This window comes from Cnephaeus nilssonii (genome assembly GCF_951640355.1).
Source record: "Cnephaeus nilssonii genome assembly, chromosome: 12".
Classification (NCBI taxonomy): Eukaryota; Metazoa; Chordata; class Mammalia; order Chiroptera; family Vespertilionidae; genus Cnephaeus; species Cnephaeus nilssonii.
Window position 1 is genome coordinate 9434362 of NC_137083.1, and position 17456 is coordinate 9451817.

A 17456-nucleotide genomic window follows, 5' to 3' on the forward strand; every position below is an offset into this window, starting at 1 on the left:
ACGGAGTGTTCTTTGCCCCTTCCTTAAGAAAACACTTGGAATTCCGTTCTTTGGGTTTCTGCAGTCGCAAGGAGCTAACAATTCTTGGCATACCCCAAATCATTTCACAATAAGCCTTTTGCTTTCATGAGAGGCCACGATAAAACAGCACCAATCACCACTATGCAATGTGGTGTCCCTGCCTATAACCGAAGCTCCACACAGAACATATGACTGCAGTGGCATTTTTGTCTGTAGATAGCAAAGCACCTTATTAATAAATCTATATGTTGTAAGTATAGAAACTGAGGCCCTAGGAGTTGTGAAGGTCTGTAAAAATGTGGGAACTTGGGAAGCACTGTGACAACTGGCCATCATTTAAAGATATATGTGGATATGGACATATTTCTTAATGTAATGTGCTAGTAATTATGTTATTTACTAGTAGCTATGTTGTGGTTAGGAAATGAATGGCCATTAATATTCTTGGTAGAGAAAAACAATCAGTCTCTTGTTTAGCCCATACACACATAATTACGATGCTGATAAGGACTAAATCCAAGTCTAATGGCCACAGAAATTCGTGGGGCAAGTTTCCTGCGGAAAAGGAACTCTCAACTGCAAGTTAAGAATAATAGGGTTTGGTATCCCAAGTTGCCTTCCCAACCAAATGTAAAACGAGATGGTTGGACTTTCTCTAGTTCTTTCCTGCAAGATAGTTTCTTATTCTATGAGTGTTTCTGTGTTACCTTCTATTGAGAAAGTTAATTGCCTAATAATCTAATGAAGAACTCAATCTTGACTTTTTAGTTGTTAGTTAACTACTTTTGGTATATTCTCAAACATGCTTATCTTTTAAGTCTCATATTTTCTATGGGAGCCAGTTGTAGCACCTCCTATGCTTCCAAATCTTATCAGATTCCAAAGCAACATTAATAGATTCTTTTAGTGCAAAATTTGGTGTCCGTGTGTCCGTGTGTCCGTGTGTGTGTGTGTGTGTGTGTGTGTGTGTGTGTGTGTGTATTGTTGAGAGTGTATAGAGCCTTCATCAGAGTCCATGATGGAGGCTTTGGGGTAAGAAATGTCAAGATTGGCTGCCCTGGAGAAAGCAGAGTGGATCCTGTGCTGTGCACATGCATAATCGCCCTACAGATTCTGGATCGATAGCCTGACAGGTAGGACATGCACAAATACCAGACTCTCTTTTAAACAAAAAGCCGTCCAAGGTAACATAAGTAGAATCACCTTGAATTCATTTAGAAAGAGAACAACCAGATAGCAAATGTTTTGAAATTCATGAAAGGAATCAATGCGGCCTGCAGCTCTAGGGAAATAAAAACCAGGACCTCGGCAGGCGTTTTCTTACTCTGAGTTACCTTGCTTTATAAATTGAGGCAATTCACCATTTTTTCTTTTTGACTCCCTGTGTAGGTTATAATAGTGTAAGGTCTTCATACTTTGAGAGAGCAGAGTAGTACAAACCAGTACTGATTCTCCTGCTGAAATCAGCCCATCTAAGCTGGTTTGGGTTTGCTGCTAACTGAAGTAGTCAGCCATTTAAATAGAGACTGTAAGAGGGTAAATGAGATATTGTTGGATTAATCTGTTCTTAAATCCCTCAGTTGCCTTGGGATGAAGTAGCGCCCCCTACAGAGACATTCAATCCTATAATAACATACTTTAAATAAGCACTCCAAGAAGCCCCTCAAAGCTACACTTGCAGTTTTGAGTTTGGGGGATGTCATTTTGTTAATATGATAAACCCAGAATGCTTATTGATGCAAACAGTAGTCTGTGCCAAAAAAATCAAATCAAAACGGGCTCTGCTATATAGCCCTTCCCCCACTTCTTTTTGTAGATTAGCTGAAGCCAGGTTTGGTTCATTCCGAAACAAAGGACTTTCAATTTGTCAAGCAACAGTTCCCATCTGGCCTATTCTCTTGCCAAGTCCCAAACCTGGGCTCATGTGTCTAAAATTTCAGCAGCGACTTAGGCCATGTGTCTCTGTACTAAAAAAGAAAAGCAATTATTTCAGTGGGTGACCAGATGACTTCCATATCATGCATCGAACACAAACAGTCTACTCACGGAGCCCCACATCAGCAGCTGATGACTTTAGAGCTGATCTTAGCTACTCTGTCAGAGAAAAGAATGTGGATTATCTTTAGTTTCAGAACTTTCTAGAATGAAAGGTCACAGAGCAAGAGGGATTAGGTCAAGAGAAGACTTACTTGGGACCTCATCCTGCTACTGGCTGGTTGTGTGACTTGTGGGAAGACTCGTCACGTCCCCTGAGCCTTAGTTTCTCCCTAAACAAAATGTCAGATTGGGTGGCATCTCCCATCTCCCTCAATTATATACCTGCGCTGACCTCTTGGGTAGAGATGTGTCATGAGGCAAGGAAATGAGGTCTGGGAGTTTGACTTTGTTTTCTTAGGTCTGATTTTTCCAATCTGAAACTCTGCAACCTAACTAGAAGGTTCTATGCTGGAAAACAACTCAAAAGTGGCAGCTGGCCATCCAGACCTTGGATATTCCATTTGGCTGGAGTTTGTTTGCTTAGCACCTTCCATTTCTGTTTACTTAAAATTTGGCTCACTGAACCAGCGTCAAGAGAGACACCTTTTTCTTCTGACAAAGGTCCACTGAGAGGGAAAGGGTCACTCAGAGGTAGCGGATCTGCTACCCTCTCCGGCGTCGCAAGGCGTGGGGCAGAGCACCCACCAGCACAGAAAAAGGCAACGGTGTGGTTTCTGTCCCTCGGAACCAAGCGGTGGCTGGAGAACATCAACAATGCAGGCTTTTCAGAGACTACCCCACATCTCGGTCCCTGTTGGGTGGCTCTAAAAGAACTTTGTTTGATTTTCAGGGGCAAGAATTCTAACATTTCTTTTTCATTAGCCAAGCTGGCCCTAAAGAAATGTGAAAATTCATGGATTAGGGTCTGTAAAGGGTAAATGTACCTTATCTGTTTTGTAAAAGCAATAATATACATGCATCTTGCCAAATCATGAACACATCTGGCCTCGAGGTCCATGGCATCTTTACTTTTCCTGGCTCTCTGCTGGGACCCTCCGTGTTCTCATGCTCTAGGACCACAGTCAATGCCTGGAGTCATTCCGCAAGGACTCATTTTAGTGGAAACTGATTTAAACATTTGTTGGCATCTGATCCATGCCAGCTGGCTCCTTCGTCTAAGGCAGTGGTTTCAACCCGGGACGATTTTGCCCCCGCAGAGGACATTTGGCAACATCTGGAGACTTTTTGGTTGTCGCAAATGGGGGGTGAGGTAGAGGGTGCTACTGATAGCCAGTGGGGAGAGATCAAGGATACCGTACAACATGTGCAACACACAGGATACAACAGAGAAGTACCAAGTACTGAGCCCAAAAGTCAACATTGTCAAGACAGAAACCCTGCAGATTTTCACGGTCTTCTTGCAGACCTCAGACCTGGTAGCAAATTCGAGGGCCTCCCACCCGTGGTCAGAGCGGCACCATGGCTGTAATATTTGCTAGGTCCACATCCACCAGGACTCTTATTTACTTAACATGTTTGTACGATTTAACTCATTTTGTAATGATTGAGCCTCATCCTTACCAATAGGGCTTGTGAAATTGAAGGTTTGATGTTCTAATGACATTTTTCAATACACATAAAATAAAAATGAGTACTATGAGTATTAAGAGTGTTTGTCTACGTTCTACCTCCTCACGCCTCGCATGCTACCGTGCCTGCCAGATTCTAGAATTACAGACTCGCAGGCTGGAGTGACTTTCGAGGTGTCTAAGTCCAGCCATCCCACTGTGGCTCCACTCCCTCCAAACGCATTCCTGCCAAGTGGCCAGGCAGCCAGCTCTCGGGGCACTCCAGAGACAGGGAACGCATTCACTTATTCAGCAGATGCTGAGTGCACACACTCAGAATTCACCATGCTAACTAGACACCAGGCTAGAAATGGGGAGGTAGGTGGTGGGGGGAGAAGGCAATGAGACACAGCCCCCACCTTCATATAGCATATAAAATACTGGGAGGAATAATTATAATTATTGGCTTATTTCCCTCCTATCTGCACTACATGTTTCTCAGGTTCTTTCTCATGTCTATCACAAAAAGAATGATACATTTAGGGGGAAGAGTGAACATCCATAAATTATGATATTCAGTCCATGTATCACCCAAATTTTCTTTGTATATTTTCAACTTGTACATCGGATGCCCCAAGGTCATTCCCATTAATGGAACTGAATATGCAAAGGCTTTGGGGATTTGGCACCCTAATTGCTCCTTTCTAAGGATGCACAGAGAACCCGGTGTGGGAACGGAAGGTGACCTATGAACTTCTGAGAAACAGCTCTTCCCCAGCTAGGGCAACCTTCCTCTCCTCCCCTCCTCTCAGCCATCTCTCTGCTCCTGGAAGTGCTGGGCTATAACCCATGGCTCTGCCCCTGGACTGCTGGTCACATCTCTTTAGTGCTTTTTCCCTGCTGTGAACAGGGCGCTGCTTTCTGTGTTAGAACAAATGCCCTGAACTCATCATTTGTACAGCGCCGAGTCTGCTGGAGAAGCCCACCCTTCTCTCAAACGCTCCTGAAGTGGCCTCTAAAGTGTCCCCAGTGGAGCCACCCCTGGAAGGAACAAATCACACAAGATTAAAATCTCAAGTTTGAAAATGAGAGAGAAACGTGCCTCCTCTTATAGAGCCAAGTAATAAACATGAGCCTCCCTTTCCTCCTTTAAACAAAAATATAGATAATCTCGTGTGAGCCAAAGCAACCCCTCACCGGTGACTTTGTAGAAGTGCCTTTCAGTTGAAAACGGATTACATGCCAGGCATTGGGCAAACGGCCTTGCACACATTAGTTCATTTATTCCTCCCAGCAGCTCTATGGGGTTATTTTCCCATTTTATAGATGAGGAAACTGAGAGCTGGCGAGAGTAAACACAGCAAGTAATAGCTGAGCCTGAGTGTGACCCTCCGAAGCCAGTGCTCCCAGCCCTGTAACTGAGGGGCAGGTTCTCCCTCCTAGAGCTTTGCAGGCGGGCTGAAACTGAATGGCTTATTGTCCTCTGCAGAGTCCCGAATGAATAGGGCTGGCGGAGGGAGCCTGCAGTTGCTCTGGGGGCTGATGTGTGGTGTTACTGCTGGGGCACCGGGGGCTGCGACAGGAAGTGCCATCTGCACACAGGGCCTTTGAGGGCTGAGGAGAGGGGCAGTGGCTGCACCTGAAGCTGCATGTTTGTCTGGGTGAGTTCTTCAGCTTTCTTTTCCAGTGACATCACCCAGACCTTCCTCTTCTGTCTGCAGCGGGTGGCGGCGGCCCGGTTCCGTTCCAGAAATTTCCGCCTCCTCTCATCCGGATCCTCGTCCACCACCCTTCGCCGGCGCCCCCCTGTGGGCTGGGGCGGCTGTATTGTCTGGGTTGGCTGCATCTGCTGTGTGGCTGGTGAGACCTGCTGGGAAAGAGAAGGAGGGTGACAGGTTGAGGAGGGAGCAGACACCCAGGCCGGGGTTGAAAGGCAAAGCGCAGCCGCGTCCATGGCTTTAGCAAGCGTCTCCAACCTGTTGGCTAAGAGTGCAGTACGCAGGGACATCTCTTGAGCTCAGAAAGCAAAAGCATCCACTGAGCTATCTTGCATGATATTTTGACAAGATAAACTGATGACTTGTGAAAAGATTTTCCCCTACGGGCACTGGCTGAACCCTGGCAGAGGGGCACTTTGTTTCTCTTCCTTCAGATGCTAAAACTGCTTTATTTAAGGTACGTTTTAAAATGGTGAAGTGCCAGTGTCTGGCTGCAGGTGAGCACCAAGAGGCCAGGGTTAGTGTCACAATATGGAGAGGCTGCTGTCATCAGTGGAAAAGCCCGTCCGGGCAGGTCGGGAGCTCCTGTCATCCTGATGCTGTTCAACTCTGTTCCCAGGGCCCAGCTCTGGGACCTCATCCCACTGTAACCCCCTCAGAAGATGCCGTGAACCCCCGAAAGCCGTTGGATCCCGTGTTCACTGTTTCAGGGTTTGACTAAGGCAGAGGGAGGCCGAGGAGGCCTTTCTAGGCGATTGGGAAGCAGGGTCTTTACAAGCAGGCATTGAGCAGCACTGAGCCCTGCTATCCACTGCGCGTGTGACAGGGAGGGACTGTTGTGCTTCCCCATTTACAGCCATTCTAAGGAAATCCGAGGAGTGGCAAAGCACTTTATTAAAAAGTTTTACTGTGCTTACAGAGTCCCTGTAAGATCTGCTTGGGGCTCAGCCACATCTAAGGTTTGGGAGACCCCCACACATACAGGTTTATTCCCTCCATGAGGCAGACACACAGTGCCCAGTGGAATTTCTACCACGGACTCTTTATGTGTCTGGACACTAACCCTTTCTTCACTCCCCTTCTTCATTCTCAATAAAGGGTGTTTCTCCCCCCGCCCCATTTCTCAGTCACTCCAGCTTATGGCTGCAATACCTATAAAGTTGTTTTTCAAGAGACATTTAACCTGCTGAAATAACAGGCAAAAGTTTTAAAAGTGAATTCCAGCAACCCCTTCTACCACATTCTAACCCTGTGATTGAAATCAATCAGAATGACTGTAATTGCGCTAATAATGGCCACTGGTTGACATCAGCTGACTGCTGGTGATATATTTCAATCCCAAAACCTATCAAACATTGTATGAGTAACTGCAAAAGCATCAGGCTTGGGCTTGAGGTTGGACTGACTCTTGGTAATTTTATTTAAAGCTAAGACATTTTCTAAAACTTTTTATTGTTGATTCCTTTCCTCCCCATCACAGAGGAATAAGAAAATAAATTGTTGCCCTAACTGGTTTGGCTCAGTGGGTAGAGCATCAGCCTTCGGACTGAAGGGTCCCAGGTTCTATTCCAGTCAAGGGCATGTACATTGGTTTTGGGCACATCCCCAGTAGGGGGTGTGCAGGAGGCAGCTGATTGATGTTCCTCTCTCATCAATGTTTCTAGCTCTCTATCCCTCTCTCTTCCTCTCTGTAAAAATCAATAAAATATATTTTTTTAAAAATAAAATAAATTGTTTAAGGTATTACCCCACCTGAGTGGATACAAAGGCATAATCCTTGTTACTGGAAAAGGGTTAGCTCTTGTCCTTTCAGATGTTAACTTCTGAGCTATCACCACAAAGCAAAGCATTAGAGGGAACTCATGACTTTGGCTATTTCTGCCTTTACCATTTCATTTTGTGAATTATTGGTCTCTAGATAAGACTCTCGAGTAGGCAAAACTGGGTTTTAATTTCCATTGCAGGGATCTTTTTTCAATACTGTGTTCTCCCACTTTAACTTTAACCAACCTTTATCCTTTTATACTTAAAAAAATACACTTTTATTGATTTCAGAGAGAGGGAGAGAGAGAGAAACATAACTGATGAGAGAGAATCATCGATGGGCTGCCTCCTAGTGGGGATCGAGTCTGCAACCCAGCATGTGCCCTGACTGGGAATCAAACTGTGACCTTCTGGTTCACAGATCAATGCTCAACCACTGAGCCATGTGGGCTGGGCAATCTTCTGACACGTTTCCTGTGCTTCACCCAAAGGGGTAAATTATATGGTGGTTTCAGATTCAGTCCCGGTTCAGGGTTCAAGGTGTGCTATAATTAAGAGAAATTTCTCCTGGCCAAGGAGTGACATCCTTACATGCAAGAGAATTACAAGAAGCCAGGAGAAATTGCAAATGCAACCCTAAGGCCAGATTTGTGTCCCCGGTAATATTGTTACTTATCACTTATTTTAAAAATGGATTTCTGTTGGTATTGATGCTCTGAAAATTTTGACCAAAGAGAATGAATTGTGATTTTAAAAAGACAGAATTTTTCCAATTCATCTTCAGCCCTAGTTGGTTTGGCTCAGTGGTTAGAGTGTCGACCCTCGAACTGAAGGGTCGCAGGTTTAATTCTGGTCAAGGGCACAGACCTCAGTTGCAGGGTTGCAGGCTCGATTCCCACTCAGGGGCAGGTACAGGAGGCAACCAATCAATGTGTCTCTCTCACATTGCTGTTTCTCTTTCCCCCTCCCTTCCACTGACTGTCTAAAAAAATAGCAAAATAAAATCAATGGAAACATATTCGAGGGTGAGGATTAAAAAACAACAACCCAAAATAAACTCCTATTCCTACTATTTTGGTAATAATCATACAATTAAGCAATATGACAAGCTCTCACTAATTAGCCAAGTTTAAGAGGTATTTTCAATACCGTCTAAATAATCTTGTTCAAATTTTAACAAGACCAACCTGGATTCTTTCTTTTTAGTATAGGATAAAAAAACAACTGTTTGTGCATCTAATTATAATAGCAATGAACTAACTGCGTATATAATTGGCCTATATAAGCTTACTTGAAATGGAGGGCAATTGGCTAACTGGTAATTAGTTAATGAGTAGCTTTTATATTCAAGGAACTGTTAAACTTGTCTGTACACCAAGGCAACCAAAATTTGATGTTATCCTTACCCTTAAAAAATAAGTACACATGTGAATCTCCTTGCCTATTTTTGGCCTTATAGTTTTCTTTCTCCCTTCTAAATACATGTCCCACTAGGGCACTTGACTATAAAGGTGCTTTGGATAGTATTTTATTGCTATACTCTGGCTCAACTTCTATCACATTCCTTGGCTTTAGAATTAATCATGGCCAACATGTAATGAAAACCATGCTGAGGACTTTGCAGACATTTGCTTACTTAATGTTCCTAAGACTCTATGACCTTAGTGTATTATTACCCCATTTTGCAGATGGAAAGATTAAGGCTTAGGGAGGTTAATCTGACCACTGTCACACAGGAGAAAGTAAAATGGGCAAAGAATGGAAGTTTTCTCCAAAGCCTGCACTGTTATTTGCTATATTGAACACCTCAAAGAACTATTGCAAAAGTAAGCTTATCTAGCAAATCAGCTTATCTACTGAATAGCTCATCTATTGAGAGTTGCTTGTGGATGACCCAGCCATGTGGATGGCTGTCCAGGTTTGGTGTGTGTTAGGGAAGGGGGTCCAAGACCTCCAAAGCTGCCCGGTGTGAGGTCCAGAGGCAGACGATGAATAAGTGTTATTTGGCGGTCCTAAGCTTCGGACACCATTCTGACCTAGCTGCTTGGAAGCTGGCAGAGTGGAATGGGTGGAGGGGACTGCCAAAGGTCATCCTGCTTGAAGATCCAAAGTGTCTAGGGCTAGCCATGCTCCGAAGCATGCCCTTCATCCACTTGCTAAAACTCACTCGGGTACACGGACCCGCCTCTCCTGTTGGGCTGGGTGACATAATGTCTGCCTGGTCCCCCAACTCTCTTTCAGTTGAGTCTAAATGCTGGCTTCCTTTCTAGCCACTCCTGGTGACTCCCACCCCCTGGGACTTGGCCCTTCGCTTGAACTGATGATCTACAGAGCTTGGCTCTCTGTCCGCTCCTCCAACGCATTTCACCGTGGGCGGGATGACTCACCTTTCTTCACCATTTACACAGCACCTTATGCCCCGACGTCCATTTCTGAGCCTCTTGTCTGCCTGGAATTGTTACTCTTTAGGTTTTTAGCATTTAATGTTATTTAGAATATTGCCCATTGTATTTAACTTCCATTTTACAGGAGACAAAATTGAGTCTCTATAATGTTTTGAAGCACTGTAGCTAGAACCATAGTTAGTATTAACCTATTTTTCTCATTCTTTATCCACATCTTTCTTCACATGCTTAAATTCTTCCTACTTTTCACATTGATAATACATTTTCAGGGTTAACTTCGTAACACACTGCAGAAAGAGATTTTGGAGAACTTGAAGTTTACATTTGTCCCTGGAGACTAGAGCTAAAATTTACTGTATTACTTATAGAAACTATGATCTGGTAGTATTTTATGGGTAACCATTACCTCCTAGGAAATAAAGCCCCCCAGAGTGTCAGACAGAACACCTGGGCTGGTCAAACAAGGTTGCTGCCCATGACCCCCCAGTAGAGCTTGTACTGTTAACAGGAAGGGGGAAGAGATCACAAAAAGGGTCTACCTGTGCTTGGTTGCCGGAGTGCAGGGGTGGGTGTGGCGAGGTCTGGTGATGTGCTGGGTGTGCATGAAGGTGGGAGTGGGAGTGATGATGCGGGTGATTCTGCTGGTGATGGGGCTGAGGATGGGGGTGGTGAGCTGGGTGCTGGTGCTGGTGTGGGTAGGGGTGATGGGCTGGCAGTGTCTGGTGCTGATGCGGGTGCGAGTGCATGTGATGGTGCGGCGTCTGGTCCTGCCGGGAGCCCATCATTTCCATCATGTGTCCCATGGTGTTCATATTCCCATTTGACATGGCAGCAGGGTGGTGAGTCAACGCGGCCTTCAGCCTCTGAAACAACAAAACAAGAGGGGACAGCGAGGTCAGTCATGTACACAGCGGGGATTCTGAATCAAAATGACTTGTGTTTCCAGTTCCGTAATATTTTATGGTGCTAGTGGCGACACTGTTTCACTGGTAGCAGTTTGACTTTTATATTAATTGCACATTTTCATATATAATATGGCAGGTCTGAGGGCCAATGCCAGTCATAATGAACATTTGAGCAGGATACCCTATCAAGGTTTAGACATTCTACTGAAACGTATTTCCCGTTGTCCATATGTTTATCATATCCTATTGACAGCCGAATACAAGTAAAAACTAAAACCATTCACCATGGTGATGCCACTGAGCACAGGGCCCAGCTGATATGGTTCGGCATTTTGTAAAAGTCACAAGAATAAAAGGTTTTTGCCTTTTCAAAAGATTCCTCAGACACAGAAAGGAAGTAACTACACGTTTTGGAATATAGGAACTACTAATGCTATTTAAGAGTTTCAAATTAGATTATAATCCATCACTTTGGGAGGCAATATGTAGGACTTTTCCATTTGTTACCATGATGTAACTCACAGTCCCTCCTGATAACTTAATTTTCCTCACACAGTAACTTTCTTCTGACTCTGGAAGGAAGTGAGGAAAGTCGAAGATTACAGCTTCTCTGATGCGACATCAACAGGTCTGTGTCTAACGCAAAAGCATTATCTATTCACCAGCAAACAGACATGCACGCGAGTAAGCAGGGCTCAGTCAACTTTTCCTAAAGGGAGTCAGAAAGCAAATATTTTCGCCGTGATGCTTAAGGGTCTCCTGTCACAAGACTCAGCTCCGCCCTCTGAGTGCAAATGCCGCTGAAGAAGGTCTGTACGTGAATGATCCTGCTGTTTCCGCTACAACTTCAGTTAGGGACAGGAAATTGGACTTTCAAAGGATTTTCATCTGACCTGAAATGCTTTTCTACTTCTGATTTTTAAAAATAATTTTAAAAATGCAAAAACTACTGTTAGCTCCTGTGCTGTGCAAATTAGGTCATGGGACAGACTTGGCCCATGGACCATCATTTCCTGGTCCTGATTTAAAAATTCAGTTGGTAATCAGCTTCACTGCAGTTTCTTGAAGATTGTTTTTTTTCTTCTACACAGACATTTATCATCATATCCTGAGGGGCCCCACGCGCTAAGTACTGTATAATACAGTGACTGCTTGGAAATGTATCTTCTGCAGAGATGATAATCTAGTTGGCAAGCTCACGTTGGCTTCATAAGGTATTTACTAGGGAGCTAAAGTTCTCTCCTGATTTGTGTTCTTATCTGATAGATAACAGTGGGGTGTGAGCACTGGGAAAAAGAAGAGTCAGAGTTGTATTTAAATGATCAAAGCAAACACATTGCAGCCCTGTACAAAATTAATGATTCTCAACTGGTCAGAGTAAACTATTGATAAATACCAATTCTATTCATTAATGTCTTTACTTAAACATAAAGAACCTCCACATAAAAAAAGAAAGGGGGGTGGGGCTTGGCAGACCTATATGTTAGTTATTGAAAACACTTCCTAAATCCTCATTCAGTAACTACTCTTTCCTGAGCAATAGCTATGGACCTTCATCATGGAAATCCTGAAGAAGTTGTTTTCTGAATTCCTAGGGAAGAGTAGATGCTGGATACTGTGTTTGCTACTAATGAACTAAGTGAACTAATACTCCTCACCTCCAATTTTTAGAAATGATGTCATTGTTTTAATAAAAATGCTCATTATAAAACATTAAGCAATGCTTAAAAGTACAATGAAGTCAGCAACAAGTGAACCAAATGCATTGTTTATATTTGGTGGGAGAACAGCATTCCCAACTCTCTGTATGTACATGTAGATGGAGGAACACGGAGAATCACTTCACACCAGTGGGATCATAATAGCATGCGATTTTATATATATACTAGGGGCCCAGTGCACGAATTCATGCACCTTGAAAGGAACTGTGGGCTGCGAGGCTGCAGTGGGCACAGGGGCGGGTCTCATGTGCCCCAGCCCGGCCCCTCCCGTCGCGGACCTGGTCCCCTGTCTGCCCACAGCCCTGCTCCCGCCGCCACCACTCGCACGCGCTGATGGCGCCGTCCCCGCTCGCACCTGCTGATGGTGTGGAGCAATTGAGGCTGGAGTCGTCAGCGGGTGTGAGCAGCAGCTGCTGCCCCAATTGCCCCTCAGTACCAGGGGGAGGTGGAGAAGCCCTGAGGGTCAATCAGGGCCGGCAGCCACCGCTAGCACCTGCTGAAGGCAATGAGAGATCAGGGCCGGCGTTGGGAACTGGCAGCAGGTGTGAGCAGCGGCTCCAGCGCCACCAACAGGTGCGAGCGCATGGCGGGACCCTGGGGTGCGGAAGCAACGAATTTTCAGTAACCAACAGAGGCTTGCCCCGATGACAGCAACCAGTGCCCCGTCTTAGTCTGGCACCCCTGCTCACCTGCTCCACCATCCCGCCGTGGCCAACACCCACCATGTTCTGCATGCATCCATCCCCTGGTGGTCCGTGCACATCATAGCAACCGGTTGTTCTGCTGTTCGGTCTATTTGCATATTAGAGTCATATATATATATATATATATATATATATATATATATATATATATATATATAAATTTACCTTTATTGTTGAAAGTATTACAGATTTCCTCTCTTTCCCCCCCCACTGACCCCCTCCACTCTGCTCCTCTCCCTCCCAAGGCCTTCACTGCACTGTTGTCTGTGTTCATGGGTTATGCATATACTAGAGGCCCAGTGCACGGATTTGTGCACTGGTGGGGTCCCTCGGCCTGGCCTGCGGGGATCTGGCCGAAACCAGCTCTTTGACATCCCCTGAGGGGTCCCAGATTGCAAGAGGGCGGTTCTCGGGTGATGCTACCCTGGAATCGGGCTCCTTCCTCTTTGGTTCTAGGTGCCATCTGAGAACCGCAGCTGCCAAGTCACTGCAGCTTAGCAGCTCCTGTGTTGAGCATCTGACCCCCTGGTGGTCAGTGCACGTCATAGCTACGGGTTGGAGCATCTGTCTCCTGGTGGTCATTATGCGTCATAGATACTGGTCGAACGGTCGGCGGTTGCTTAGGCTTTTATATATATAGATAACATGTGATTTTAAAAGCTTTGGTTGAACATAATATAAGCAAAAGAAATGAAGTTTGAATAAATTGCTGGACTGCAGATATATATATATTTTTTACCCCAAATGATAATTCCAAACTTAACAGTGAATAAAATTATGAAAAAAGATTATAATGAAATCATTATGTTTTTTTAAAAAAATTGACATATTAGATATGAATAGAATTTCAAAACTATTCTTTGTAATTTTATTATTAGATAAATATATAGTTGCATAGTTAAAAAAATCAACTATTACAAGAATATGAGGTGAAAAAATAAAGGCACCTGCCTACCGTTCTCTAAGCCCCAGTTCCATTACTCAGAAGTAACCACTGTTCATCCCTCAGACATTTCCTTGGCACTTCTAAGAATGCACTAGTACAAGTCCTTCTTATGATACGTAGTTTTGTATCTTGTGTTTTTTCACTTTAACACTGTATCTTTGACACCTATCTATATCATCAAAGGCTAATCACAATGGCTGGCATTAGTTGAGTACTTACTACATGCCACTCCTCTTTCTGTCTTTTACAAGTATTAACTCAACTAATCCTCAGAACAACTCTGCAAGACTAAAAGTGAGGCTTAGCCATGTGCCAAGTTCATACCACTAGAGGGGAGAGAAGGTGCCAGAAGTCATGCCATGCATACTTTGCCAAAAACAGGAATAAACTGTGCTATGCCACCTCCCCACCATCAAAAGGAAAGGCAGAAATAAGAGAAGGGGCTAGACAAGTTGGCATGAGGAGATGCCTTTGCTGCATGGTCTAGCAGTAGGCTGTGCGTGTGTTCCCTGACACACAATTGGAGATCAAGATACAGTTGTTCTGAAACTTGGCAGAGGGAAGGTAAGAATTTCCAGGAAGCTCAGAGGCAACAAAGGATTATCTAGGGCGCAGTATGATCACCTCCCTTGTTATGCTTGTGAAGAATGAGTGTATACTTGTATTTCCCCAAAAAACACAAATCTGATAAGGTCTCTTCTCCCTGCCCTCACTTTGTAACCCTTGGACATATGGCACTTCTATGTCATTAGAATGCTCATGGGATGAATGTCAAAGTCCTTGATGTGACCTATGCACAGGCACTACAGTGTGTGGCTCTGCCTTCCCATCAGCCCTTGCTCTTCCCACACAGGCCACACAGGCCTTTGCATTTGATAGTCTTCTTGCCTGGAATGCTCTTTCCCTTTCTTCAGACATTCTATAGCTCTCAGCTCCAGACTCCTCCTTAGTAAATTCTCCCTGGTCTCCTGGTATAAATCAGACCCTGTTGTTACATGGTACAGTAGAGCTATATTCTTCCTTTTAAAATTCAAATTATGATTTTGAGAATGATTATTCAATTAATAATATCTGTCAGCCATTTCAGATTGTAAGCTTCACGAGGGCAGGAACCATAGTGCAGTTTGCTCAGTGCTAAATCCACAGCGTTAGCAAAGAGCCTTATGCATATTAAACTCTGAGTTCATATTTTTGGAATGAATGAATGAATGAATGAAAGAAATTTCCTGAGGCTTATGATGATGATGCTGAATTTTCAACTTGGATCACAGCAAGTGGTATTTGTATGGGAGGACGAGTGTATTAGTCAACGAAGGTGAGCAGAGTCAACTGCAGATCATGCAGGCAGCTGGGCTGTAAAAGTACACTGTCAAAGGGCTCCCTGCTCCACACCCTGCCTGCCCTCCAACGAATGATAACAGAAATGAAAGAAAACATAAATAAACAAAAGAATGCACATTAACCTCATCTTGATATATTCTCCCTGAAAAAATGGCATGGAAAATTGAAAAGATGTGTAGGAGTGGGTCACTATGTCATCCCTTCAATGCTACAAACAACTCTTCCACCTTTAATTAGGAGCAAATGGAGCCTGACAAATAAATACTATGTACCAGATCTTCATCTCTCAAATAATTAGCTTGTGCTGTTAAGGGAAATTACTTGATTGCCTCAAGTCTATTCTTGCATGTTTCACGCCAAGACAATAATCCTAGTCAAGCTTATAACATTCCATTTAATTATTCACTCAACAAATATTTACTGGGCATTGAGTTAGGCATATCATTATTTATTTGCCCACTACATGAAGGAAATGGGAGACACATAAAACCAAAGCTTTTTCAAAGCAAAGGAGAAAAAACTGAAGGTTTCCAAGCCTCCCCCGACCCCCGCCTGCCTAGAGAATCTCAGGACTTAGGGTCGAGTCCGCCCTCCAAGCACCAGCCTTCATCTTTGAAGGAAAGCGGTGAAGATAAATGATCATCAAGCTGCTCTGCATATGCCACATTTAATCTTCTCCATATCCTTTCTAAACAGTGAGGCACCTCTCAAAGTCCTAAAGAGCCTACTGCTCCCCTGTATCCTGGTGCCAACAAGAGTCACTGCGCTGGAAATCATTAAAATATACCAAATACAGATATCTGTACCCTACTCGCTTAGGGATGATAAATGAATGGTAAACGAGTCCAAGCTGTATTCTGCAGAATGATTTTTCTTTTTGAAGCTGAACTGTGTCTTGTTTTAAATAACATTCTACCCAATGCCAAGAAAAGGCAAGGGAAAGAGAGAGGGAAATTAATGAGCAAATAAACATATATTTTTCAGCTATAAAAACCAGGGCTATTACCGAGGTGTGACTGCAAGAAAGAAAAAAAAATGGTTCTGTTTACTTTCTATGGTCCTCTACCACATCCATTTATGTGAGAGAGCAAATCAGGAGAGACAGCGAGAAGCCTGACACAGCTGGTTTCAGTCAGAAGGGGTCATTTTCATTCTCGCTGTGTATTTTACAAGCCCCTTATTCACTGATCCGGGTGGGAGGGTGGGCCTGCTGCCTCGGATCTGAGTCCTGGTCAGAAACCAGCTCTCTATCTCCTCCCATACTGTGCCTGGCTGCTGCCATGAGAGCTCAGCCTCAGCCCCAGCCCCTTTCTCGCCTCCAGCTTAGCTCAGCTTTGCATCACGGCACATTGTGGGAAGCCCAGGGACACGCTCTCGTCATTACGGCCTTGTGGGTACATGCAGGTGGGCCTGCGTGAGCAACCCGCACAGGACACGCCCACCCACGTCTGCCCCTGGCGTTTTATCTTCCATTAACAACTCGCTCTTGCCAATTAGAAACATTTGTGAAGCTGTGGAGACCTTTCTCCTCCATCTTCAGTGTGGCCCATTGCTTATGCTTCACAGACTGAAAGCCAAGCAGAATTCAACATCATTTGAAATTCATTTGGGTGGGGGTGGGGGAGGTGGGAGCAATTGTTTCTAGAAAGGTTTTAATTAAAAATGGCTTTTGGCTTTTGTTCCAGAAAAAAAAAGATGTTACTTTCAAAATGTAGTGTTACTGAGTTGACCACAAGGAAGAAAGGCTGTCTATATAAAAACAGGACAAAACCTGTATTTGTAATTCCTTTTACAAAAGTTGCTATCAGTGGCTTCCCTAAGGTATTGTTGTACATGTGATTTCTTCTTGCTTTCTCTCCCCTCCTTCCCCCAACATAGGTGGTCAATGATGTGAGACCAGACTCTCCACTGGAGGTGCATGGGCATGTCAATGACTACTCACTTACTCTGGGTATCAAGGATTTCTGAAACTAAGCCTCTGAATTAGTGGGGAAAAAACAAACTCTGATATTTATCCACTGAGTTTTATAATGATACATTGACTAGTCTGAATCGCAGAATGCTTCCCAACCTTGAGTAAGCTACAAATGGGCAGAAGGAGAACAGTCCCATGGTGCTCTGGGACAGTTATGTAAACTTGGAGCTTCATGTTGCCATGGTAACAACAGTTTTAATGCCCAGGTTCACATCTGGACTTCAGGGTGTCCATTGAGTATGATTGCATTACCCTGACAGCATATTGGATCTTAAACTTCACATTTATTTTAGGATCATTATTAAGATAATTAACTAAAATCATACCTGGCTTAATCACTTGGAATAAAATGTGCTCCTTTCAAAACTTTGGTGATGTAACTCAGTTCTGATGGTTTCACAACTTAAGTAT

At 44.1% G+C, this 17456-nt stretch overlaps 1 protein-coding gene across 6 annotated transcripts in view; it reads right to left on the reverse strand.

Moving 5' to 3' along the window:
• Nucleotides 1-17456, reverse strand: part of CREB5 (cAMP responsive element binding protein 5) — a 396562-nt gene that overhangs the window by 11393 nt on the left and 367713 nt on the right. For 4 of the 6 annotated variants that reach the window (XM_079785886.1, XM_079785885.1, XM_079785888.1 and 1 more), the window contains 2 exons: nt 9993-10316; nt 5206-5436 (listed from right to left, as the gene is read on the reverse strand). In XM_079785886.1, coding sequence (XP_079642012.1) covers nt 5206-5436; nt 9993-10316 — 555 coding nt within the window. The remainder of the gene's footprint in view (nt 1-5205; nt 5437-9992; nt 10317-17456) is intronic. The other 2 variants (XM_079785887.1, XM_079785889.1) reach the window with 1 other exon arrangement.